Source organism: Hyla sarda, chromosome 1 (genome assembly GCF_029499605.1).
Source record: "Hyla sarda isolate aHylSar1 chromosome 1, aHylSar1.hap1, whole genome shotgun sequence".
In the NCBI taxonomy this organism is placed as follows: Eukaryota; Metazoa; Chordata; class Amphibia; order Anura; family Hylidae; genus Hyla; species Hyla sarda.
This window is the reverse complement of record NC_079189.1, coordinates 229,553,822-229,579,870: the sequence shown is the minus strand read 5'-3', so window position 1 is coordinate 229,579,870 and position 26,049 is coordinate 229,553,822. Positions and strand designations below refer to the sequence as shown.

At 45.2% G+C, this 26,049-nt stretch overlaps 1 protein-coding gene across 1 annotated transcript in view; it reads right to left on the bottom strand.

Annotated features, from left to right (window-relative positions):
• Nucleotides 1-26,049, bottom strand: part of LIN54 (lin-54 DREAM MuvB core complex component) — a 64,937-nt gene that overhangs the window by 12,428 nt on the left and 26,460 nt on the right. The window contains exons 6-11 of the mRNA XM_056568910.1: nt 23,612-23,816; nt 19,474-19,547; nt 18,998-19,180; nt 7,245-7,336; nt 6,207-6,278; nt 5,865-5,967 (exon numbers count right to left, since the gene is read on the bottom strand). Of these exons, the coding sequence (XP_056424885.1) occupies nt 5,865-5,967; nt 6,207-6,278; nt 7,245-7,336; nt 18,998-19,180; nt 19,474-19,547; nt 23,612-23,816 (729 nt within the window). The remainder of the gene's footprint in view (nt 1-5,864; nt 5,968-6,206; nt 6,279-7,244; nt 7,337-18,997; nt 19,181-19,473; nt 19,548-23,611; nt 23,817-26,049) is intronic.

The window sequence follows — 26,049 nt, the reverse complement described above, 5'->3', positions numbered from 1 at the left end:
TGGACTGGAACAATCCAGTAGACAGACGTGCCGTCCAACCCCGGAGTAAATGGACCCCAAAGGAGGAAAAGGAAAGTAAAGAGTAACCCGGAAAGCCGGAACGGCGACATGGAACTGGAGACTCTCGCGACACCGGGAGGTGCCCCACCTGTAGGAGGAGCAAAACCAACAACTGCAAAACACTCCGGGAAATATACTGCTATGTCGGGACAAGAAGAGCAGTACAGAATGACTGCCCCACAATGGAATCGTGGAGAACTTTATGCCCTTTATGTGCCCGGGACCACAATCATCACGAAGGCCCGAAGGACTAGGAGGACTGACCCAGAAAATAAGGTACACCACAGCAGCCTAGGAGAGAGCCCAAAACAAGGATTAATTAGTCTTGGACGCAGCGGTCAGAGCAAACCAGAGCACTCCCAGCAACGTCTCGTCAGGACGGAAATGGAGGGAAGAGCAAAAGGAGACCCAGCTGGGACTTCCAGGCTCGGAGCACAAGAAAGTTACTCCAAAAGATTGGAGTGGCAGAGTAGCACCACCGACACTGGCAAAGGGAAGGATGAGCACACCCTTCCTGGATATTGGCCAAGGAAGGAAGAGAGCAATGGCAGACTGACTGTGGCTGAGCTATACACGATTGCATAAACACCTCCTACAAGGAAAATGCCCTAGCTGCATGAGCAGCAGTAGACAACCAGAAACAGGAGGAGAGCCAGGCTGCAATAGTGAGCAGTAAGCCCACAAGCAGAGCCCGCAGAAAGCACTTCCGATTGCTCCCAGCAAAAAAACGAAGGCCCAGCAAGGTACCCCACCATGTAGGGGGAAGTGCGACATGACTCCATCTTGGCAGAAGAAAGTGCTCAGTGAAATATTCCCCCTAGTGGAGGGGAAAAAAAGGAGGTGAAGACTAAACTCAGGCACTGACCGTGCCAAGCTTCCTGATCCCAGTACCCCCTGTGGAAAGGAATTTCCCAAGAGCGCCATGTACTGTAGGAGCAAGGAGATGCCGCCCTACGGTAACTGATCAAAGCACTGGGTGGACGTAGCCCCCAGGAATCCTGCGAAAACATACCAAGGCACGGAGGAGCCATGTTGTGTCCCCAGAGGGATTTGAATCCTGGACACTGGAGCTGGGAGATACAAAGACATAACTATGAATGCAAGTCAGACGCACACGTAGTAACCTACAGCATTGGGAGGAAACAACCCATTGGGGCGAAACCTTGGACCCTGCAACTGCAAAAAAAAGGGAGGAGGGCAGATGGTGCAGCCACGGAGCCATCCTGGCTGATTAATAATGCAACAGAACAGGCTCCTGAGCCACACCATACAGGAACCCAGAAAGATACCTGGTGGCAGGGGTGCTGCAGAACCGGCCATTGCCCCAGCAGGCCCCATGCTCGAACAGAGGTGCTTTACCGCCACAGACCTGTGGAAACAATTACAGAGGAAGGCCTGAGGTACACCCCAAAGAAAAGGAGAGGAGGAAGGCTCTACATGAGCAGGGTGTCCAGAGCATATCTAGGGACACAGACATAGGTACCTCATGATAGTAGAGGGGTACCAAGACTGCCACCACGAAGGGAACCACAGACATCCAAATGTCCAGAAGCATGGAAACTAGACTTAGCACTCAATCTCGTGCCACAATCATGCCCTGAGAAGACTAACGTTACGCTGTTAGAAAGGGGAACCAAGAGTGCTGTTGCTGCGAGGTCCATAGAACTTGCAGGAAACGCCCACACCCCATCTCTTAATGGTGCTACACACCAGAACTGCAGTCGCAGACTAAAGAGATGAAGGACAAATGAGGTGCAGGAAATATGCAGACAGTCTGACTTATTGGTAGAAAGGTCCAATGAATCCACAGAGCCACATCTTCAGAACTTCAAACTGAAAGTGAGTCACCGGACATCTGCCGCTGGAGCGTCAGGAATGGGGAAGGTGACCTGGTGGATGAAAAAACCTTGCAGACAGTCTGGCTAATTGACATAAGGACCATAGTCACACCGGTCCCGTCTTCAGAACCACACACTGAAAGTGGCTTACCGGCATTTATCCGTGATAGCAGTAGGCCTGTGGAAAGGGACCTGGGAAAGTAGGAAACCTGCGAACCACTACGTGGTGCATTGTGAGAGGCCCATGGAGCAACATGGGGTCCCTCGCTCAGAACTACACCTCGGCAGTTGGATACCTGAACTTCCGCCAAGATGTGGGAAGTGTATGGTAGGTGACCAAACGTAGTAGTAAACCACGCAGACCACCGTCTGGTTGACTGGTATAGAGTTCCTGAACGCACAGAGTCACCCTCCCACCGAAAGTGGGGTACTGGAGTGCGGCCGATCTGATGGGCGACCCTCAAGCAGAAGAAAGTCTGACTGACTGACCTGCAGGGGACCCTCTTCCAGATTTCTCCCAACAGCAGTGAGGTACTGGAAACCACAGCCATGCACGCGGCAGCCCAGGCATGGGAGACAGACTGCGTCAAAAACTGTGCAGACAACAGTCTGGCTGAACGAGTACACCTCCAGGTGCTGGCGAAAAAGGAACAACAGTCATATTGCAGATCACTGTGCCCCCTTGGTCGCAGGTGGGAGGAGGGGGAGGCCTAGGAGCCATGGATAGAATCCCCGCCACCCTGGGAGATCGGGGGAGGCTGAGGAGCTTCTTCGTACAACGCGCACTGGTACCGAAACTTCAGCCGCAGAGACATCAGGCATGTGAAAAATGACAGGCGGTGGAGGAACCACGCAGACTACTGTCTGGCTTACTGGTATGGGTCCATAGTATGCAACAGGTCACTCCGTCGGACACCTTGCACTGGAAGAGGGGTACCGGAATATTAACAGCGGATGCGGTAGATATGAGATCGGTGATCTGTGGAGGAGGGAATCATAGTGTATGCACACGCTAAGAATCCTCCCGATGGATGACCGGAGGAAGAACCCCGAAAAGGCCCTAGGCGTCCGTCAGGAATGCAAAAGCCCTGTAAGGGCACCGGACCGCAGCCGTGCCCCGATAGGGAGGGACTAGGACTGGCCGTGGGCACAGTAAACATGGCATGGTATGCAGCATAAGGGGAAAGCAGGCACAGAATGTAATCCCGGAACCTCCAGGGACAGCATATCGTAACCACCACGGTTGGCATATGCTCCCTCACAGAGCAAGAATAAGGCTAAGTGTCAACTTGTTTTTTGGGGGGAAAAACGCCAAGAAAAATGCCAATTCTGCCGCATGGCGTTTTTTCGGGCAAAAAACGCTGCGGCCAGATGTTAGCTGTATATCAATGAGAAATCGCAAAATTCTTATTCCACGCATTTTTCACTTTGGCGTTTTTTTAAAATCCTTTTGGTGTTTTTTCACTCTTTTTTGGCGTTTTTCAACTCCTTGGCGGTTTTCCAAAGTCACAGCATGTTGAGCCACTGGCAATTTTTTGGGCAAAATCGTGGCGTTTTTCTTCCATAAGTCTATGGGAGTGAAAAACGCAAAAAAAAAACGATATGTGGGTTTTAACTTTGGCATTTTTGCAGGCGGTTTTTATTCTTTTTTGGACTTTAGCGATCCAAAAAAGTGATGGGAGATTATATGTCTTATATATACACCTATTCATATTTCCCGGAGAGAGCTGTGATTGGCCAGATGGTTCCAGCCAATCACAGCTCTCTGTGGGAAATATGAATATGTGTATATATACGTCAGTGCAGGGGACCATAGAAGAGTGGCCAGCCGCATCTATACATTATACAGGAGGATCACAGCGGGTGTCAGGAGTGACATCCGCTGTGATCTTTCCTTAACTGCAGGTTCTACTACTCCCAACACGGAGCACACACTGCTCCATGCTGGGAGCTGTAGTACCTGCATTAATAGACAGATCGCAACAGGTGTCAGAAGTTACACTTGCTGCGATCTGTCTATTAATGCAGGTACTAAAGCTCCCGGCATGGAGCAGAGTGTAGAGATCGACCGATATAGTTTTTTTAGGGCCGATACCGATAATCAGTGGAGGTAAGGGCCGATAACTTATACCGATATTCAGGTATAAGTTATCGGCTATTTACCCCCGCGACACCGCTGCAGATCATTGATTTAAAGCGGGCGCTTTAAATCAATGAACTGCAGTGGCTTTTGCGGTGCCATAGACCGCCGCCGCCACCCGCTACTCTACCCCTGCCTGTCCGGGGGTCATGAGTCCTGCAATTTCCACACAAATGAAAAAACACCAGAAAAAAACGCCAGACGCAGGAAATTGCACTGGCGTTTTTTCAGGCGTTTTTATCAAACCAAAAAACGCAGGACAAAAAAACAAGTAGAAACTTAGCCTTAGGTATGGCAGAGGCATAGGGCAAAAACCATTGTGCCGATAGTGCTACATGGAAAAAGGCGAACCCCATATACAGTCCCAGAAAAGGACCCAGCAGATATTAATCAGATAAAAACAGATATTACGGGCAAAAAACTGTAATAGCTATGAGCTACCACAGAGGGAGCCACAAAAAACACAATACCATTAACAGCCGCTAGAGGGCGTTTTCCAGTCAAAGAGACCAAAGGAAGACAATTTTTTTTTTAAAAAGAACCTGGCAAATTCCTGGCATTAACCCCTGAGCCCAAGCCTGGACGTACTATGGGGGGGGGGGGGGGAGGAGAGGGGCAGAGCTAAACTCCGTCTGAGAAAGGCGCAAAATTGCACCGATCCTTGCCCGTCAGGACGGGAGAAGAGAGGAACTACGGGTGTCCTGTGAGACACCCTGGGAAAAGGGCCGGTGCCTAAACAGTAAATCGTGTGCCCCGGCAAGTCGCTGCACAGCTGCACTAAGCCAGCAGTTGTGTACAGCCAGCGGCGACTGTGAGCGCAGGGAGCTGCAAACTAAACAGGAGCGGTGATGCAGCGTGCTGTAGGAGCGCTTGCCACTCCGAGGCCAGGGGGTGACAGCGGTGCGTGGCTAGACAGGCTTCCGCTGAGCTGGATGATAAATGGCCCTGAACCAGAGAGTCAGAAGAGGGCGACAGCCTCTGACATCTGTGGTAGCATGAACAGCTACTGCAGCGCCGTAAGCATGGAGGGCTCGCTGTGGGAGGAGGGGCGGAGCTAACCTCCGTTCATGAGAGGTGCAGAAAAGGGCTGGGCTTTTCGTGTCCGGCGCTCCCAAGACAGCACCGACAGAGGGGGAGAGTCCTCCCTCAGTCTCCAGATTCCCGCACCGAGCACGACGAGAAGGGGGGTCCCGCTGGCCAGCAAGCGCCGGAGGAGATCCGACCAGCTGAAGTGAAGAAAATCAGCGGCCGCAGAAACTACAGGGAGCCGCTGCTGTAACTGTGAGTCCACTGGCGGGCGGGCGGGAGTTATATTCTCACCCACGGTCTTCATATACTCACCCAGACGGCTTCAAGCAGCTTATGGCCAAGCTGCATCATACCAGGCTAAGATAGCGGGGCGAGCAGGGGCCGTGGGTGACCCGGACACTGTGTACAACCTCCAGGCGCTGGCGAGAAATGGTTAACAGTACATACTCTATGTCTGTGCCCCTTTGTCGCATATGGGGAAACAGGTAGCGCCAAGCTCCTGAATCCCCACCTGAAAATGGGAAACAAAAGGGAGGAAAAAACCTGAACTAAACAGCCCTTACTAGACAATAATAAAAAAAAAAAAGACCAGGTCTGGGGAGCTCCCAGACCTGTGTCTTGCCTCCTACTGACACTAGCTAAAACTGATCACCTCACTTCCAGTGGGGGGGTATATCCTGCCAGGGAAGAGCAGACTTTTTCCTAGTGTCAGCGCCTCCTAGTGGCAAGAGCATATACCCATGGTCTGTGTGTCCCCCAATGAAGACTGACCGAGAAACACTATTTATTTTTCTAACCTTAATAGCTTTTTGCCGTTCATTCTCATGCTCGAGGTTGTTGTAACAGTTCGTACAATTGCAGTTGTTGCAAAACTCTCCATTGGCAAAACAGTCACAATATCTGAAAGAGACAGAAAGTAATGAATGACAAGTGTCCCATGAGACAGTAGAAATTGGTGTTACAATTGGTGTAGCAGTCCCATAGCATCATAATTATTTGAAGATCTACAAAGGGAACATATTTATCTATGGCAATATCAACAAGCTTCTTTACAATCTCTACATAAACAAGCATTCAAAATTACACATGTGATTAAAAATATGTTATAATGATGTCATAATAGTTAAAAATCTACTTACAGTTTCAAGCATAGTGACTTTGTGCAGTTGCATGGCTTTCTTGGGCGATTTGTTGCTTCAGAAGGCATTATGCTTAAAAAAATATATATATTCTCTTTTAATGCATTTTAACAAAAGAAAGTGTAGATTAATTCTTGTCACAACTAATGAAATTATGGAAACTACTACTTAGCATACAATACTGAGCTAAGAAAGGAAGCTAAGTGGGAGAGGAAGATTAAGTTTTTTGGGAAAAGATGCTTACATTTCATTCACTATGGGGGAGATTTATCAAAATGTATGGAGAGGCAAAGTTGCCCAATTGCCCATAGCAACCAATCAGATCGCTTCTTTCATTCTTAACAAGGCCTGTGAAAAATGAAAGAAGCGATCTGATTGGTTGCTATGGGCAACTGGTCAACTTTGCCTGTCCACTGGTTTTGAGAAATCTTTCCGTGTCCATTTTATATGCCAGCTATTTCTATAAGACACTAAGGCTATGTTCACACAGCTGGATTTCCGTCGGATTCTGCAGTCCCATTCAGGAAGTGGACTTTATTCCACCGTGGAAATTCCACATTCCGCAAAAAGATAATATCTGTCTTATTTTTGCGGAATTCTGAGGCAGAAGTCAATGGGGCTTGAATATCTGCAGAATTTGGTGTTTTAAGAACACAGAACTTCCGCTAAGCAAGCTTTGCTAAATGGAATTTGTGCGGAATTGCAGAAATTCCACCGTGTGAACAGCCTTATACAGGGAAGGCTGTCACTCAATGAGTGGCCTCTAAAGAGCAGCATAAGTTAATGTAGCAGCTGTTGCCTATGCTATGCCCATATATATGGGCCATCTGCAAACTTGGCTTCCTCTTCTCCTCTGACATCCTTTCCTCTGCTACATTTTCCATTATAACTCTGGCTTTCCAGAGTAGAGGAGGCAGTGTCGCATCACACTGCACTTACTATGTAGGTCCATAGGACAAGAAACAATACAGCTCAGTGAGGAGGTCCTCAGAATAAAATAAAAAAATATCACATTTACATTGGAAACATTTTACTTACCCATTCAGTGGTGCCCGAGCTTGATTCTGTGAATTTTGTGTCCCAGATATTCCTGCATTACTGGCAATAGATACATAAGACGACTGCTGCAACTATATCAAAGAAAAGAAAATATTGGGAGACTAACAATGTGTAAAGTTTATAGACATAAAATACGACAACATGAAAACTCATAAGCTTTATATATGTGAACACCCTCTATGAGACTAATTTAAAGGAACTGCTGTGATTTGTAGCTGACTAAATAGTAGCTTGCTATTTCTGGATGTATGAAAAGACTTTATAAACCTCCACAACTAGCATGCTACTAAAAATTTTTTTTTTTTTTTTTATAATTGTGCTCAGACAGAATGTAAGGGGGAAAAAAAAATACTTACCTTCCTCACTCCCTCGGTATAGCTGCGCAGCAATTCCAGGGTAGGGAACAGCACACACAATTGCTCACTCAACCAATCCGTGGCTAAGGCAGGACACTGCTGCAGCCACTTATTGAGCGGGCAATATTGCGTACCTACCATAAGGCTGCGTAGTGAGACAAGGATTCTTTGAGAACATCGTCAGATGGAGATTAACCCCTTCCCGCAAAATCAGGTACATGTACTTGATGATTAGGGATGACTTCCTGCATCACCGCGTACATGTACCTGACGAGAATAAACTGTCACAGTGCCGCCGGGCGCTGCAACAGTTTATTGAGCTCGGCTGTGCTGCAGTTCGCGAGCCTCAGTACAGACGGACCAATAGCAGGGATCTGGTGCGGGTCTCCTCCTTCCCCCCTCTCCTCCGTCGCTTCACTTTGTGAAGCGATCGGTGGTGAGGGGGGCCCCATCAGAGGAGGCCACCCATGGGCACTCAGGATCGGAACTGTGTTCCGATCCTGGGTTAACCCTGTAGACGCTGCGGTCATTAAGACCTCAGCGTCTATTCGGGTAACAGAGGGAGGGAACTCCTTCTGTCACTGATCGGCATCCGGCAAAGAAAAGGCAGAGCGCCGATGGTTGCCATGGCAACCGGAGGCCTTACGCTGGCCCCCGTTGTCATGGCAACATGAGCGCTCAGTCCCTACCTAAGGTACTGACAGACATAGGCATAATTCAATGGGGTACAGATGTGTACTCCATTGAATTATGTGTATAATAGTAAAAAAACAAGTGGAAAAAAAGTGGAAAAATAAAGTGAAAACAAATTTGGAAAAAATTTAATAACAAAGATTTTATTTATTTTTTAAATATAGAAAAATAAAATTAGTTACATATGTGTATAATACACCCACAAAAATAGTCCCCCCAAATACATCAACATGTCCCGCAAAAAAAAAAAAAAAAAAAAAAAAAAAAAAAAGATTCCTCACACAATTGCGTCAGTGAAAAAATAAAAAGTTACAGCTCACAGAATGCGGCGACTTACAAACATGATTTTTTTTTTTAAAGAAAATTGATTTAATGCCATAAATGAACTATATATATATATATATATATATATATATATATATATATATATATATATATATATATCCCTACCCAGAATGCTCGCGGAGTGCTTAATGGCCTTTTGAAGCTCCGTTACACCAGAAGTGGTGGCCGCGCCCCGAGGTAAATACTCAGCCCCTTTAGCTGCTCTCAGGCCTCTTACCCCAGCCAAGCCAGATCACCCTGCTCTGTACTGACGAGTGGCAAAAACCATGAAACAGCTGTCTGCAGATGGGTAGAAACTTCCCTTTTGGGAAGTAGTCTGGCTTGGCATAAAATCCCGACCAGCCTTTTATATTCCTTAACAGGAGCTAATCTGATACCAGGGAACTTTACCTGAATAAGGTGATGTAATGAGCTGCTTTGCATATTCCCCTACCCAGAATGCCCGCGGAGTGCTTAATGGCCTTCTGAAGCTCCGTTACACCAGGAGTGGTGGCCTTGCCCTGAGGTAAATACTCAGCCCCTTTATATATATATATATATATATATATATATATATATATATATATATATATAAATTTGGTATCGCCGTAATCTTATCAACCTGCAGTGCAACGTAAAGATCTCAGTTAAACCGCATGACGAAGGACCTAAAAAAAATAAATAAAACAGCAGCAGAAAAGTTTTTTTTTATGTATACCACCTCATAAAAAATAAAAAAAAGAGGGTCACATGTACCCCAGAATGGTACCAATGAAAGCGTCAACTTGTCTCCCAAAAATAGTTTTGCACCCCAAGGCCCCTGTAATTTTATATGATGCCAACAAAATATCCTAAACTAAAAGGATGCCCCAGAATCCACACAGCACGCCTTCAAGTCTGAGGCCTATGTGAGAGACACGTAGTGCACAAAGGCCACATATGGGATATTTTTAAGTATGTCAGTATTCGGGGAATAAATCTTGAGTTTTATTTCTTTGTCAACACCCACTGTGTTACAGAAAAAAAATGGATTAAAGTGAAAAATCTACAAAAAGATTTGAAAAAATTTAATTCCGCCTCCACTTTGCTTTTATTTCTGTGAAACGCCTAAAGGGTTAATAAACTTCTTTAATGTCATTCTGACTACATTAAGGGGTGCAGTTTATAAAATGGGGTGATTTATGGGGGTAACATACAGGCCCCTCAATTCCACTTCAGAACTGAACTGGTCCTTGAAAAATCTGATTTTGCAATTTTCTTGAAAATCTGGAAAATTGATACTAAATTTATAAACCCTCTAACATTCTAAAAAGTTAAAGAATGTTTATCAAATAATGGGAACATAGGGGGAGATTTATCAAAAACTGTGCAGAGGAAGAGTGATGCAGTTGCCCATAGCAACCAATCAGATCGCTTCTTTAATTTTTAACAAGCCCTTTGTAAAATGAAAGAAGCAATCTGATTGGTTGCTATGGGCAACTGGGCAACTTTTACTTTGCACAGGTTTTGATAAATCTCCCCCATAAAGTAGACATATTGTAGATGTGAATTAATCATTAATTTGGTGCAGCATGGCTATTTGTCGTATGAGCAGAAAATATAAAAATCTAGAAAAATGCAATTTTAAATTTTTTTTTTACAAAAATAACTAAATATATCAATCAAAATTTACCACTAAGGTAAAGTACAATATGTCACGAAAAAACTATCTCAGAATTGCTTTCATAAGTGAAAGCGTTTCAAAGTTATTATCAAATAAGTAGATGAATGTCAGATCGACAGCTGAGGTAGCCTGAGGGCTTACCTCTCTTCCTGTGGCTGCTCTGGCGCTCAGAATGAGAAAGCCTGGCAGGACCAGGCTTTCTCAATCGAGCGCAGAGCACACAGATCAATGTGGTTTTATGGAACCACATTGATCTGTATGAGGAACCAAATGATTCCTCCTCAAAGTCCCCTAAGGGGATTAAAAGTGTTACAAAAGTAAAAAAAAACAAAAAAAAAAATAAAGTTTAACACACACACACACACATATTAACCCCTTCCTTATTAAAAGTTTAAGTCACTTTTTATACCATAAAAAAAATGAATAAAAAGCGATCAAAAAGTCAGACCAAAACAAAAATGGTAACAATAAAAACTTCAGACCATGTCGCAAAATATGAGCCCTCATACAGCCTCGTACGCAAAAAAATTAAGTTATAGGGATCAGAAGATAACAATTTTAAACATATTAATTTTCGTGCATGTAGTTATGATTTTTTTCCACAAGTACGGCAAAATCAAACCTACATAAGTAGGGTATCATTTTAATCATATGGACCCTCAGAATAAAACGTAAGGTGTAATTTTACCGAAAAATGTACTGCGTAGAAATGGAAGCCCCCAAAATTTACAAAATGGCTTTTTTTGTCAATTTTGTCATACAATTTTTTTTTTTTCCGTTTCACCGTAGATTTTTGGGAAAAATGACTGATGTCATTACAAAGTAGAATTGGTGGCGCAAAAAAAAAAAAAAGCCCTGGTATGGTTTTTTTTAAGGTGCAAAATTGAAAGGGTTATGATTTTTAAAAGGTAAAAATGAAAGTGCAAAAAACAGAAAAACGCTTTGTCCTTAACCTGTTGGGGACATAGGATGTTTGGGAACGTCCTCGGTCTAGAGTAGTTAAGGACCGAGGATGTTCTCAGACGTCCTAGCAAAAACAGATCACTGCCGCGGCGCCTGGCAGTGATCTGAGGGGAATGCCTGCTGTAATCATTCAGCAGGCATTCCCTGACATCGCCGAGGGGGGTCCTGAGACCCCCCCATGTCGGCGATCACCACAAATCGCAGGTGAAATCGCACCTGCGATTTGCGGCTATTCCGGGCTAATCGAGTCTATTGTGACCCGACCAGCCCGGAAAATGGCGATGATCGGGGTTGTCATAGACAACCCCGATCATCCTAACTGATAGGAGCAAGGTGACACACCGCTCCTATCACCTGTGATAGGCCGTTCTCTTGTGAATGGCCTATCGCAGGCCTCAGACCGGGGTCAGGGTTAACTTCCCCTGGTCTCCCCGCCCCTAGGCGTGCGGGGAGACCAGGGGAAGAAAGAAGATGGCGGTGGGGACCAGAGGGACCGCGGTACCTGGATCTCTGGAGGAGCAGCTGCGGCGGGGACCGGAGGAGCAGAGGACCAGGAGCGGCTGCGGGTCGTTGGTGGGTAAGTGGACGTCGGCGGCGTTGTTAGTAGCAACAGTGAAGATCCGGTGATCTTCACTGTTGCTGCTAACAGTTTGAAAACTACAACTCCCAGCATGCCTAGGCAGCCTTTGGCTGTCTGGGCAGGCTGGGAGTTGTGGTTTTGCAACATTTGGAGGGCCTCAGTTTGAAGACCACTGTATAATGGTCTTCAATCTGTGCTTTTCCAGATGTTGCAAAACTACACATCTCAGCCTGCCCAGCCATGCTGGGAGTAGTAGTTCTCTAACATCTGGCCTTTCAGATGTTGCAGAACTACAACTCCCAGCATGCCTGGACAGTCTCAGCAGGCTGGGAGTTGTAGTTTCGCAACAACTAGAGAGACACTGGTTGGGAAACATTGTCTGTTTCCTAACTCAGTGTTTCCCAACCCGTGTGCCTCCAGCTGTTGCAAAACTATAACTCCCAGCATGCACTGATAGTCCATACATGCTATGAGTTGTAGTTTTGCAGCAGCTGGAGTTCCAACTACAACTCCCAGCATGCCCTTGGGTAGTCTGATCATGCTGGGAGTTGTAGCTTTGCAACAGCTGTATGCACATTTTTTCATAGAAAAAATTAGGGTCACATATGGGGTATCGCCGTACTCGGGAGAAATTGCCTTACAAATTTTGGGGGGGCTTTTTCTCCTTTAACCCCTTATGAAAAGGTGAAGTTGGGGTCTACACCAGTATGTTCGTTTAAAAAAATCTAATTTTTTACACTAACATGCTGGTGTTGCCCTATACTTTTCATTTTCACAAGCAGTAAAAGGGAAAAAAGCCCCACAAAATTTGTAACGCAATTTCTCCTGAGTACCGAGATACCCCATATGTGGGCACAAAGTGCTCTGCGGGAGCACAACAAGGCTCAGAAGGGAGAGCGCACCATGTACATTTGAGGTGATTTGCACAGGGGTGGCTGATTGTTACTGCGGTTCGGACAAAAGCATAAAAAAAAAAAAAACACCTACATGTGACCCCATTTTGGAAACTACACCCCTCACGGAATGTAATGAGGGGTGCAGTGAGAATTTAAACCCCACAGGTGTCTGACAGAGCTTTGGAAAAGTGATCTGTGAAAATGAAAAATTTAATTTTTCATTTGCACAGCCCACTGTTCCAAAGATCTGTCAAACACCAGTGGGGTGTAAATGCTCACTGTACCCCTCGTAACGTTCCTCAAGGGGTCTAGTTTCCAAAATGGTATGCCATGTGTTTTTTTTTTTTTTGCTGTCCTGGCACCATAGGGGTTTCCTAAATGCGACATGCCCCCCGAGCAAAATTTGCTATCAAAAAGCCAAATATGAGTCCTTCTCTTCTCAGCATTGTAGTTCGCCCGTAGTGCACTTCAGGTCCACTCATGGGGTACCTCCATACTCAGAAGAGATGGGGTTACAAATTTTGGGGGGGAGGGGGGTATTTTCTGCTATTAACCCTTGCAAAAATGTGAAATTTTGGGGAAAACCAACATTTTAGTGAAATTTTTTTTTTTTTTACATATGCAAAAGTCGTGAAACCCCTGTAGGGTATTAAGGCTCACTTTATTCCTTGTTACGTTCCTCAAGGGGTCTAGTTTCCAAAATGGTATGCCATGTGTTTTTTTTTTTTTTGCTGTCCTGGCACCATAGGGGCTTTCTAAATGCGACATGCCCCCCAAAAACCATTTCAGAAAAACGTACTCTCTAAAATCTCCTTGTCGCTCCTTCCCTTCTGAGCCCTCTACTGCGCCTGCCGAACACTTAACATAGACATACGAGGTATGTGCTTACTCAAGAGAAATTGGGCTACAAATACAAGTAAAAATTTTCTCCTTTTCTCCTTTTACCCCTTGTAAAAATTCAAAAATTGGGTCTATAAGAACATGCAAGTGTAAAAAATGAAGATTGTGAATTTCCTCCTTCACTTTGCTGCTACTCCTGTGAAACACCTAAAGAGTTAAAACACTGATTGAATGTCATTTTGAATACTTCAGGGGGGGGGGGGGGGGGTGCAGTTTTTATAATTGGGTCTATTATGGGGTATTTCTAATATGAAGACCCTTCAAATCCACTACAAAACTGAACTGGTCCCTGAAAAATAGTGAGTTTGAAAATTTTTAGAAAAATTGGAAAATTGCTGCTCTGATGTCTCCCAAAAGTAAAAACACGTAAATTTTATGATCCAAACAAAATAGACATATTGTATCTGTGAATAAAAGAAAATGTATGCGGAATATCCATTTTCCTTACAAGCAGAGAACTTCAAAGTTAGGAAAATGCTAAATCTTCAAATTTTTCATCAAATTTTGGGATTTTTCACCAAGAAATGATGCAAGTTACCACAAAAATTTACCACTATGTTAAAGTAGAATATGTCACGAAAAAACAATCTCTGAATCAGAATGATAAGTAAAAGCATTCCAGAGTTATTAATGTTTAAAGTGACAGTGGTCAGATGTGCAAAAAACGCTCTGGTCCTTAGGGTCATAATGGGCTCGGTCCCCAAGGGGTTAATGGCACAATTTAACATACCATGTAATGTATTGTAAAACTCCTTTTGCAATATTGCAGATGTGAAAAAAAGAGACACCCATACCTGGTAAGAAACTTTATTTTACCCTAAGTAACGTGTTGCCACCAGTTATATAGGGTAAACCTGGTGACAGTTATCCTTTAAAATATATATATATATATATATATATATATATATATATATATATATATATATATATATATAACTCAATGGGGGGAATTTATCATTGTATATAGAGCTGTTTTTTGTAAAAAATTTTGCGCAAGTGTTTTTTTGAGTCTTTTTTTGCACAAATTTTGATAGAATTTTTCATCCCCTTGTCTATGGTTAAGTTTACCAGAGAGCACTTTCTACTGCAGAATCGAATTTACTAAATGCATTTTGTTTGTTTTTTTTAGCAAAAAAAAAAAAAGCATTTTCTTGCGCAAATATAACCACCTCGGAGAAGTGTCTATTTTGACAGAGCAAGGACTGCTAGTTGTAGTCCAGGGGCTGAGGTGCAGATCGCAGCAGGTCATTCTCCAGAGATCCGCTGCAATCCGCATTTATTACCTATACAAGTCGGCGGTACATGCGGCTATACTGCGCTGCCCGCCGCTCCTGTATACACTATCATAATTCATAATACCTGCCGCCGGAACACGGGAGCTCTGATAGTTATCCACCAACCAGAGCTCCCTCTTCCGGCGGGGATTATGAATTATAAGAACTGTATATAGGAGCCCGCGGGCAGCCGCGGCTTGTATAGTTAATAAATGCGGATCGCAGGAGAGTGATCTGCCCCTCTGCCCTTGGACTACTACTCCTATTAGGGCTGAGCGGTATGAGCAAAAGCGTGTATCACAGTACTTTTTTAAGTGACGGTGGTTTCACGGTATATAACGATATTTCCCCCCCCCCCCCCATGTGAACTGGGCGTCGCTTCTCTCCCAACAGCCCCCCCCCCCCCCTCACAATTAATTATCAGCTGCACTGTCCCCACATCTGTCCCCACATCATGTCACCCGCGTGCGCTCCTCTGCTCATCCTCCTATGAGTTGCGGGCCGCCAGCGCTAGAAATCTGTACTACAAATAACGTTTCCCGGGCTGCAAAAATAAACAAAATAAACTTTAACTAACCTGCCTACGTTCCCTCGTTGCTCTGCTACCGTCTTCACTGTCCTGCGCTGTGGTCCTCTTGCTGTTACCTTGGGACGGGAAAGTCACAGAGCCAGCCTATCATCAGCCGGGGCGGGACATCGCTGTGGCCGGTGATAGGCTGAGCGCGCTGTCACGTATGCTCCTTACATGACAGTGGGCTCAGCCTATCAGCGGCCGAGGGGGGACATCGCTGCGGCTGGTGATAGGCTAACGGCTCTGTGACGTTCCCATCCTCAGGACCGCAGCGGAGGGGCCATGAGGAGGGACCACGTCGGAAGGTAAGTTAATGTTTGTTTTGTTTATTTTTGCAGCGTTATTTGTTGTAGAGATTTCTAGCGCTAGCGGCCCGCAGAGGAGCGCACGCGGGTGACATGATGTGGGAAAAGATTATCTGCGCTGATAATTCGGGGGGGGGGGGTCGGGTAAGCAGAACAGCGCTCGCGGGTCAAATATGATTAGTTCCCCAATGTGGGGACAGCGCGCTGCGGCGGATAATTCACTCATTTGAGGGGTGGAGGGGCCCAACCGGTATTGCGGTATGGGCAAAATTCATATCGTGAGGGGAAAAAAAAAATTATGCAGAGACCCGCTGCGATCCGCATTTATTAACATAACAAGCCGGCGGCACATGCGACTACACCGGCTGCCGCCGGCTTTTTAACTTAAATACAGATCGCAGCAGATCATTCTCTGGACATCTGTTGCAATCCGCATTTATTAATTATACAAACCAGCGGTACATGTGTCTATACTGCGCTGCTGCCGGCTTCTATATACACTGTAATAATTCATAATCCCCACCGCCGGGAGAGGGGAGCTCTGATTGGTCAATAGCTATCCACCAATCAGAGCTCCCTTGTCCCGGCGGGGATTATGAATTATTAGTGTATATAGAAGCCGGTGGCAGCGCAGTATAGACACATGTACCGCTGGTTTGTATAATTAATAAATGCGGATTGCAACAGATCTCCAGAGAATGATCTGCTGCGATCCGTATTTAAGTTAAAAAGCCGGCGGCAGCCGGGGTAGTCGCATGTGCCGCCGGCTTGTTATCTTAATAAATGCGGATCGCAGCGGGTCTCTGCAGAATGACCCAGTGCGATCTGCACCTCAGCCCCTGAACTATAACTCCCATATTGAGCAGAGTCTGTCCATGATGGGAGTAGTAGTCCTAAAAGTACCGCAGCGGGGGATGTGCTAGTGCCATCCCTCAGCAGCGCCGTGGTACTACAACTACTCCCATCATGGGACAGGTTCTGTCCCATGATAGGAGTAGTAGTCCAAGGGCAGAGGGACAGATCTCTGTTCAAATTTTTTGCACACGTTTTGCATAATGGGAACAGAGCCTTTCTGGCATTGTGTTCCCAAACAGAGAGACTCCAGCTGTTGCTTAACTACAGCCCCCCATGATGGGAGTTGTAGTTAAGCAACAATTGGAGGCTCCATGTTTAGGAACACGCTGCATTATGTGCGCTCTTCCCAGGGGAGAGCAAAAAATGTACTAACCCATATTTCTTGTTTTTCTTTTTTTCTCATTTCAGATACGTGAATGTGGAGGACTATGTCAGATTCGGTGGAATGCGATTATGACCAGCGTTTTTTTTTATTTCAATAAAATGGTTAACGAGGGCTGTGGAGGAGTATTTTTTTTAAATAAATTTTTTTTTCAATGTGTCTTTTTTTTATAATTGAATTTTCAGGGTTAGTAGTGGAAACTGTCATATAGATGGAATCCATTACTAAGCCAGGGCTTAGCATTAGCCCCAAAATCAGCTAACACTAACCTCTAATTATTACCCCGGTACCCACCGCCCCAGGGGTGCTGGGAAGAGCCGGTACCAACAGGCCCGGTGCGTCAAAAATGTCGCTCCTGGGCCTAGGCGGTAACAGGCTGGCGTTATTTAGGCAGGGGAGGACCGGTAACGTCAGGCTTTTACTGCTTGGCTGGCATCTGGCTGATACTAAAAATAGGGGGAACCCTATGCGTTTTTTTTTTTTTATAAATAAAAAAAAAAAAAAAGTGTGTGGTTCCCTAATTTTTTCAGTATCAGCCAAATGCCAACCAAGCAGCAACAGCCTGACGTTACCAGGGTGGGCGAGGACCATTGTTACTGGCCCTCCCCAGCCTAAATAACGCTAGCCTGTTACCGCCTAGGCCCTGGAGCACCATTTTTGACGCTCCGGGCCTGTTGGTACTAGCTCTTCCTGGAACCCCTGTGGCGGTGGGTACTGGGGTAATAATTGGGGTTTAGCGCTAGCTGATTTGGGGGCCCCAGCTTAGTAACGGATTCTGTCTACAAGACACCTTCCACTACTAAACCTGAAAATTCAATTATAAAAAAACACAACACATTGAAAAAAAAAACACTTCCCCCCACAAAAAAACTGACAAAACGCAGGAAAAAGCTGGGACAGTTTTTCTGGCGCTTTTTATGATGACCAAAAAACCTCAATGGCATTCCGGCCTCAAAGCAATCGAACAAAATCCCTACGTCCACTTTTCCTGTGAGGTAGAGAAGGAGTCTACGGTAAAGCGAGGGGGGCGTTTCTATATTTGCACAAGATTTATCAAAGGAGTGTACAGCCTTAGTAAATTCTGAGCAAGAGTGTACAATAGACAAGCAGTGTAAAGGGGTAGAGCTCTGTCTACAATAGACACATAATGATAAATCTCCCCCAATGTGTGTGTGTGTGTTTGTGTGTAAGTTCCAGCATCACGTCCGAACGACTAAATATAATAACATGAAACTTGGTAAACATGTTACTTATATGTCAACAACAAACCTAGGATAGGTGATTTAACCCTTACTCACCCCCATTTGCCAGGGTCAGGGTTTTTGTTTAAAGTCCCATACAAGTTTATGGGAAATATATGTTACTGCATAACTTCCAAACGGCTGGAGATATTTCGATAATACTTGGTCACATGTTACTTATATGTCCACTTAAAATATAGGATAATTTAACCCTTAACTACCCCCATTTGTCAGGGTCAGGGTTTTTGTTTCAAGTCCCATGCAAGTATATGGGACTTCCAGTACCTTACTCCACAAGCTCCACTCTGCATCTCCTGTTGAATGTGTCAGTCCGGCTTTCAAGCCACACCCTCCTCGCATGCCACAGCCCATCTCACAAAGACACACCCACTGTTTAAGCCCCACCCCTTTTATTCTCTGCCCTTTTTGTGCATTGTTCTGGCTTGCAAATCACGCCCGGTCCCACAAAGCCATTTCCTCTTATTTTTTTAGCTTACAATGTCTTCATCACAAATCAGTCATGATCAGGGACATTGGGACGGGACAAGAAGTCAAAAGCTTCCTCCTTTGTGGATTTTCCTCCCAAACAAGGATTAGGAAGGAAAAACTGGGCAACGCTAGTATGTAATAAGCGACACCAGCCTTAACATGTTTGGAAAGCAGTGATAAAATGCAGTAGGGGTTATGTAGAACTCAAAGATGCAAGTCACCAAATAGTCATTTACTAACCTGGGTAACATACTGAGCAGGCAGGACAGCATAACCCATATTTCCTGTGCCTGGAGCAGGTGTCAAGACAGGAAGATTTGTGAGGTTCGGCTGGATCTGTGCGAGTGGCGTAGCAGGCATAAGAAGTCGCTGCTGTGGTTGGCTTGTAGTCACAATAGGTGCATTTACTGGTTTTGGCGCAACCTAAGCATAGAATTAATCATGGAATGATTACATACAATGTAAACACACATACGTTTAAAAACATAAAATAAATCAACATACCAGAAAGAATATAAGGGCGGAGAATTTTTGTATATAAACAGTGAAAATATGAAGGCTGGTATCAAAAAGAAATTATACAATTCTTATATCAAATGAGGAATCAATTAATCTTATATTGTCTAACCTTCCCTAGTATCAGGCAATGAGGCCAGATTTTCATATTGAAAAAATTCTTATTAAGGCAGTTGGTGATTTCAGACCTTTTTACTCACTTGTTTTACAGTCTGTGCTGGAACTATTGGAACAGACATCCGTACGGGAGTTGCATTTACCACCATTGGTTTAGCTGAAACAAATACAAAATGTGACAATGACTACTATACATCATGACTTACCACAGGGGAAAAAAAAAACTTTAAACACTGTCAGGGACATTTATCATTGTTGCTTTGGTAAGCGAGTTCTGAAGGCATTTTTTTCTTGCTTTTGTTTTTTCTGATGTGTGACATATTTATCATACTATCACAAGGGGTTGACAAATTTGGCTTACATAAGCAAAAAACAAAAAATCACTTTTGAATACCATTTTTTTTAGCACACATAAGCAAAAACCAATAAATGACTTCAGAACATCAATTTTTAACCCCAGCTCAAGTCGCACACATTATATATATAATCTGTTTGTGTGTGTTTTTATTTTAAAAAAATGTACCACTTTTTCCCCCCTTACTGTACTAACCCATTTTTTGTTTGTTTTCTTTCTTCTCATTTCAGATCCATGTATCCTGTGGACTACGTCGGATTTGGTGGAGTACGATGACGAGCGTTTTTGAATGTGTTGTGTTTTTTTCTTTTTATTTGACAGGCTTAGTACTGGAAGCAGTCTTATAGACGGAAACCATTACGAAGCCGGGCTTAGCGTTCGTCCCAAAAACAGAAAGCGCTAACCCCCAATTATTACTCCAGTACCTGGGAAGGGCCTGTACCAACAGGTCCGGAGCGTCAAAAATAGTGCTCCTGGGCCTAGCTTGTGTTATTTAGGCTGGGAAGGGCCAGTAACAATGGTCCTCGCCCACCCTGGTAACGTCAGGTTGTTGCTGCTTGGTTGGTATCTGGCTAAGAAAATATGGGTAACCACACTTTGTTTCATAAACAATTAAATATAAAAAACGCGTAGGGTTCCCCATATTTTCATTCTCAGCCAAATACCAACCAAGCAGCAACAGCCTGACGTTATCAGGGTGGGCGAGGACGATTGTTACTGGCCCTCCCCAGCCTAAATAACGCCTAGGCCCAGGAGAGCCATTTTTGACACTCCGGGCCTGTTGGTACCTGCTCTTCCTGGCACCCCTGTGGTGGTGGGTACCAGGTTAATAATTGGGGGTTAACACTAGCTGTTCTTGGTGCTCATGCTAAGCCCTGGCTTAGTAATGGACTCAGTCTATAAGACACTTCCACTACTAAGCCTGTAAAGTAAATAAAATTAAAAAAAGACACCACACGTTTAATAAAACTTTTATTCCAAAAACACACTCCCCCACAAGCCCTCGTTAACCATTTTATTAACATTAAACAAAACAAAAAAATGCTGATCGTCAACGTAGTCCACAGGATATATATGGATCTGAAATGTGGAGAAAAAAAAACCCCATGGAAAATAGGCTAGTACATTTATTGTCACCTGCTCGCACATCTCCCGCCCTTGCCGCACGACTACAACTCCCAACATGTCCTCACTATAAGGGCATGCTGGGAGTTGTAGTCATGCAACAGCAGGTTGGTGGGAGATATGCAGGTGGGTGACAAGCAAGCCAGAGAAGCTTGTCACCTGCTCACACATCTTCTGCCACCTGCGCCGCATGACTACAACTCCTAGCATACCCTTGCAGTAAGAACATGCTGGGAGTTGGAGTCGTGCAGCACGGACAGGAGATGTGCGGGCGGGTGACAAGCTTGTCACCTGCCCCTGCAGCACGAATACAACTCCCAGCATGCTCTTGCAGTAAGGACATGCTGGGAGTTGTAGTTGTGCTACGCGGGCAGGTGACAGGTTTGTCACCCGCCCCTGCCGCAGGACTACACCTCCCAGCATGTCCTTACTGGGCATGCTGGGAGTTGTAGTCGTACGACGGGGGCAAGTGACAAGCTTGTCACCTTCCCCTGCAGCATGACCACAACTCCCAGCATGCTCTTGCAGTAAGAAATGCTGGGAGTTGTAGTGGTACTGCGTGGGCGGGAGACAAGCTTGTCACCCGCCCGCACATCTTCCGCCTGCCTGCGACACACCACTACAACTCCCAGCATGTAATTACTATAAGGGCATGCTGGGAGTTGTAGTAGTGCGGTACAGGCAGGTGACAGGGAAGCCAGGGAAGTGTGCAGCTTGTGCTCTGCTCCCTGGCTTCCCAGCGGGGAAATTGAAGTTACGGCACTGTAATTTCATATTCCTCCCTGGCAGCTGTAATTGGACAGGAGGTCTGGACCAATCACAGGTCTTCCCGGGAAATATGAAATTACAGTGCTGTCATTTCATATTCCTGTTGGCCGGCTCCACTCCCCATCCACCCACCAAATCTATCACCTGCCCGCTAGGTATTGCACAACTACAACTCCCAGCATGTCCTCACTGTAAGGGCATGCTGGGAGTTTTAGTTCTGCAAAGCCTAGCGAACGGGTGATAGATGCGGGCGGATGGCCGGGGAGCGGAGCTTTACAAAAAGTTTTGTAACTCTCCTCTCCCCGGCCAACCGCCCGCATCTACCACCCATCCGCTAGCTATTGCAAGACTACAACTCCCAGCATGCCCTTACAGTGAGGACATTAGGGATTGACCGATATCGTTTTTTTTAGGGCCGATACCAATAATCGGCGGAGGTTAGGGCCGATAGCCGATAACTTATACCAATATTCCGGTATAAGTTATCGGCTATTTATCCCCCCGCGACACCGCTGCAGATCATTGATTTAAAGCGGGCGCTTTAAATCAATGCACTGCATTGGCTTTTGCGGTGCCATAGGCCGCCGCAGCCACCACCCGCTTCTCTCCCCCTACCTGTCAGGGTGGTCCGGGCCATCCATCCTTCCTGTAGTGTCCGGCAGCATTCCGGGTGGAGGGTGAACTGGTCCGGGCTGTCCTTTTTCTCCGGGGGTGCTCTTCTCCACTCCGGGCAGGCTCCGGCCTAGTAACGCAGCATAGACGCTGCTGCGCAGTGACGCCCGTGCGCAGCGACGCACCTGACGTCACGGCGTAGCGGCGTCTATGCAGCGTACTAGGCCGGAGCCTGCCTGGAGTGGAGAAGAGCACCCCCGGAGAAGAAGGACAGCCCGGACCGGTTCACCCTCCACCTGGAATGCCGCCGGACTCTACAGGAAGGATGGATGGCCTGGACCACGCCCATAACGGGTAATTTTTTTTTATTGACTCGGAGGGTGGGGGAGGGGCCTGACCGGTATAGCGGTATCGGCAAAAATCCATACCGTGGGAGAAAAAAAAACGGTATCCGGTTCATACCGGTATACCGCCCAGCACTACAGTGGGGGGTGCGACGCGGTGCGGTGGGTCGGGGGGGGCGTTCGCGGTGCGGTGGGGGCGGTGCGGGGGCTGGACATTATCGGCAAGGTAATTGCTGATACCGATAATGCCCAAAATTGTGATTATCGGCCAATAATATCAGCCATACCGATAATCGGTCGATCCCTAGAGGACATGCTGGGAGTTGTAGTCCCAACAGCTTGCTGGCAGGTGGGTAGTTGTGAGCGGGTGCCAGGGAGTGGAGCTGTGCAAAAAGTCACACAAAAAGTCGCAACAGCGACTTTTTTGCGTAACTTTTTAAAAATGCCGTCAAAGGCAAGTTTGAAAGCCAGGTGTGACCTTTGCTTACCCACAAAAGTCGCACAAAAATTTGGTTAGGTGCACGTGCAACTTTTTGTGCGACTTCTGTAAGCAAAATAAACTGCTTAAATCCCTTGATAAATCTCCCTCTGTTTAACACAGTGTGCATATTAAATACACTTCTTAACTAGCCCTGTGGGCTCTACCCCTTCAATTTGCTTGTTTGGAATCTCTGATTAACTCTTAAGAACATAGCAATTTTAATTTTAGCATTTTGATTTTTTTCTCCTCGCCTACTAAAAGCCATATACACACAAAATGTGATTGCGACATGGATGATGGACACATCTTCTAGGATAATTTCCCCTAGTTACAAGCAATGCAAATAACTTACTTCATGTCCTTTTATCTATCCTTACTGCGCAACTGCCGATTTGAAAGGAAAAATGGATGCAGTGTGATGTATTGGTAGTTGAGTTCGGTGAGTACTTGAAAAAAGCTATGCGTACTGTGTCTTTAGAAAAAAACGGCATTAAGATTTCCTTAAAAAATAAAAATGACAAGCAGAAAAAGCATACCTTGCTGTGTGCTGGTACTGGGGTTCTGAGTGGAAGGTATGGAACTGTTTGCAGTAGAAGTAGTCACAAGCCGGACATAATGAAACTTGCTTCCAGGAACCTGAATTTGTTGTACATTAGGAGCGGCTGAAAGGGGTATAATTGTTTTAAACTGAGGTGTGTTGACCCCACCAACTGCTATAGTCTGAACTGTTGGTTTCATGCTCTGGAAGAACAAAAATAGTTTATTGTTTAAGTCATAAGTTTCGATAGGATAGGGTCACACGTAGCGCATCTGCAGCATATTTGACACTGCGGATGTGCCTTCTTCTGTGCCTGTGTTTCCTGCTTTGGTCTGCTTGTTGCAGCAATCCGACTCTACGAGCAGATACACAGAGTCTTACGCGTGCATGTGCAGTGTACTCACACACATCAAGGTCACTCTCCTGCTCCCTGAGCTAGGCTGAGAGCGGCCACGATGTCCGTGAGTACACTGCGCATGAATGTGCGACTGGCAGATCACCGTGTGTCTGCTCATAGCACCGGATTGCTGCTAAAAGCAGAACACATGGGCACAGCAGGAGGCACACTCTAGGGACGTCAGTAGCACATCCGCAGAATCAAATATGCTGCGGATGTGCTTTGTGTGACCCTACCATTATGTAAGATCACTACATAAGTCATAACTTTTCTTCCACTTAAACTTCTTGTCAAGAAACTTTAGTGTAAGCAAGTTATTTATGATATCTACATAACAAGCAATATTTCCATCAAATGTTTACATACAAATGATTTTATTTATAATTCCCTATAACAAAATTCTAGTGGGCAAGTCTAGTCCAGGTAGTCTGTGCATTTAAATAGCTTCAAAAAATTATAGAAAATTATGTGATCGCTTTAGAAGCTTCTGATAATTTTCTGGCTCATTTAAATCATGTGGAGTAATTGGAGGTGTATATTTGGAAGTATGTTCACATGATAGATAAAAGCAAAAAATACACACCCGAAATGAGTGTTTTACACAGATTTTACAAGCATTTTTTTTTATTTTGCAAGCGTCTGCCTCTAAGCTTATTTTTATGCTTTTATTTTATTTATAACAATGCAGACCACTACAATATGCATACACATAAGAATACATAGAATTAATTAATAAAAACAAAAATGCATGTGTAACAGAGGCTATTCCCAATTAATTCAATGCAGTTAGTAGGTGATGCATTACGAGAGTAAAAAGTATTTTAAGTATAATATAAATACATGATACAAAAAGGCTAACTTGGCATCACTAGAAAAGACAATCAACCAAGATATCAGAAAAAGAATTGTGGACCCCCATAAGTCTGGTACATCCTCGGGAGCAATTTCTGATCAACTAAAAAGTTCCCACATTCATCTGTTCAAATGATATGTAAAATTAAACCCTTTGGGACCGTGCACCCATCACACCATGTGGTTGTCTTCAGAGAGGTTTAAGTGCAATAAAATGCAAATCAATTTAAGAACAGTAAGTTGGTGGAGTTTTGGACATTCTTCCTGACAAAATAGGTGTGAGTGTATGTTTACATCATGCTTTCTGTTGCACAGGCACATCGGCATCCTGTCAAAATGGGAATTAGACATATCCTTGCATGGAGAGACATAGGTTCCAAAAGACTTTAATGTTTCAAACCTAGGCAGCTAATAAGTACATTCAGGTCATTTCCCAAGTTTTTGTCTAGAACCCAAAAATGTGGTTTGATGCACTTGAGGGTCCAAGTCTAAACATGTATATGTTGGGAATATGATCCAAAGGTGGTCACTAGATCACTGTGTTCTGACCATTGAAATCTATGAGACCTGTGCCTCTCTATGTACGGATAAATAGCACGCCATTTATTATCCCCTATCCGAAGGGGGGTCCGAGTGCTGGGGGCCCCCCCGAGATCTCCTGTTTAGAGCCCCGGCTCGCCTATACAGCGGCATATCAGGACCCCCGCCCGAAGCTATAGCCGCCACGCACCCCCTATATAGTTTTATGGGAGAGACGAGGATTGCTGAACGGCTCTCCCATAGAGCTATATGGAGGGGGCGTGGTGGTCCCCACTTCAGGTGGGGGTCGTGACGTGCCGCTGTACAGGTGAGGCGGGGCTCTAAACAGGAGATCGCGGGGGGCCCCCAGAGAGAGCACAGAGGAGTCCTATCAGACAGGAGAGAGCACAGAGGAGTCCTATCAGACAGGAGAGAGCACAGAGGAGTCCTATCAGACAGGAGAGAGCACAGAGGAGTCCTATCAGACAGGAGAGAGCACAAAGGAGTCCTATCAGACAGGAGAGAGCACAGAGGAGTAATTTGAATTTGACAGTGCCCATGTAACTGTAACATGTTTTTATTTGCAGTTTTGAGCATTGTCTTCTTCCTTGCTCAGCGGCCCGTCAGGTCTTGTCAACATAGGACACATTTTACTGTCAAAATAGATA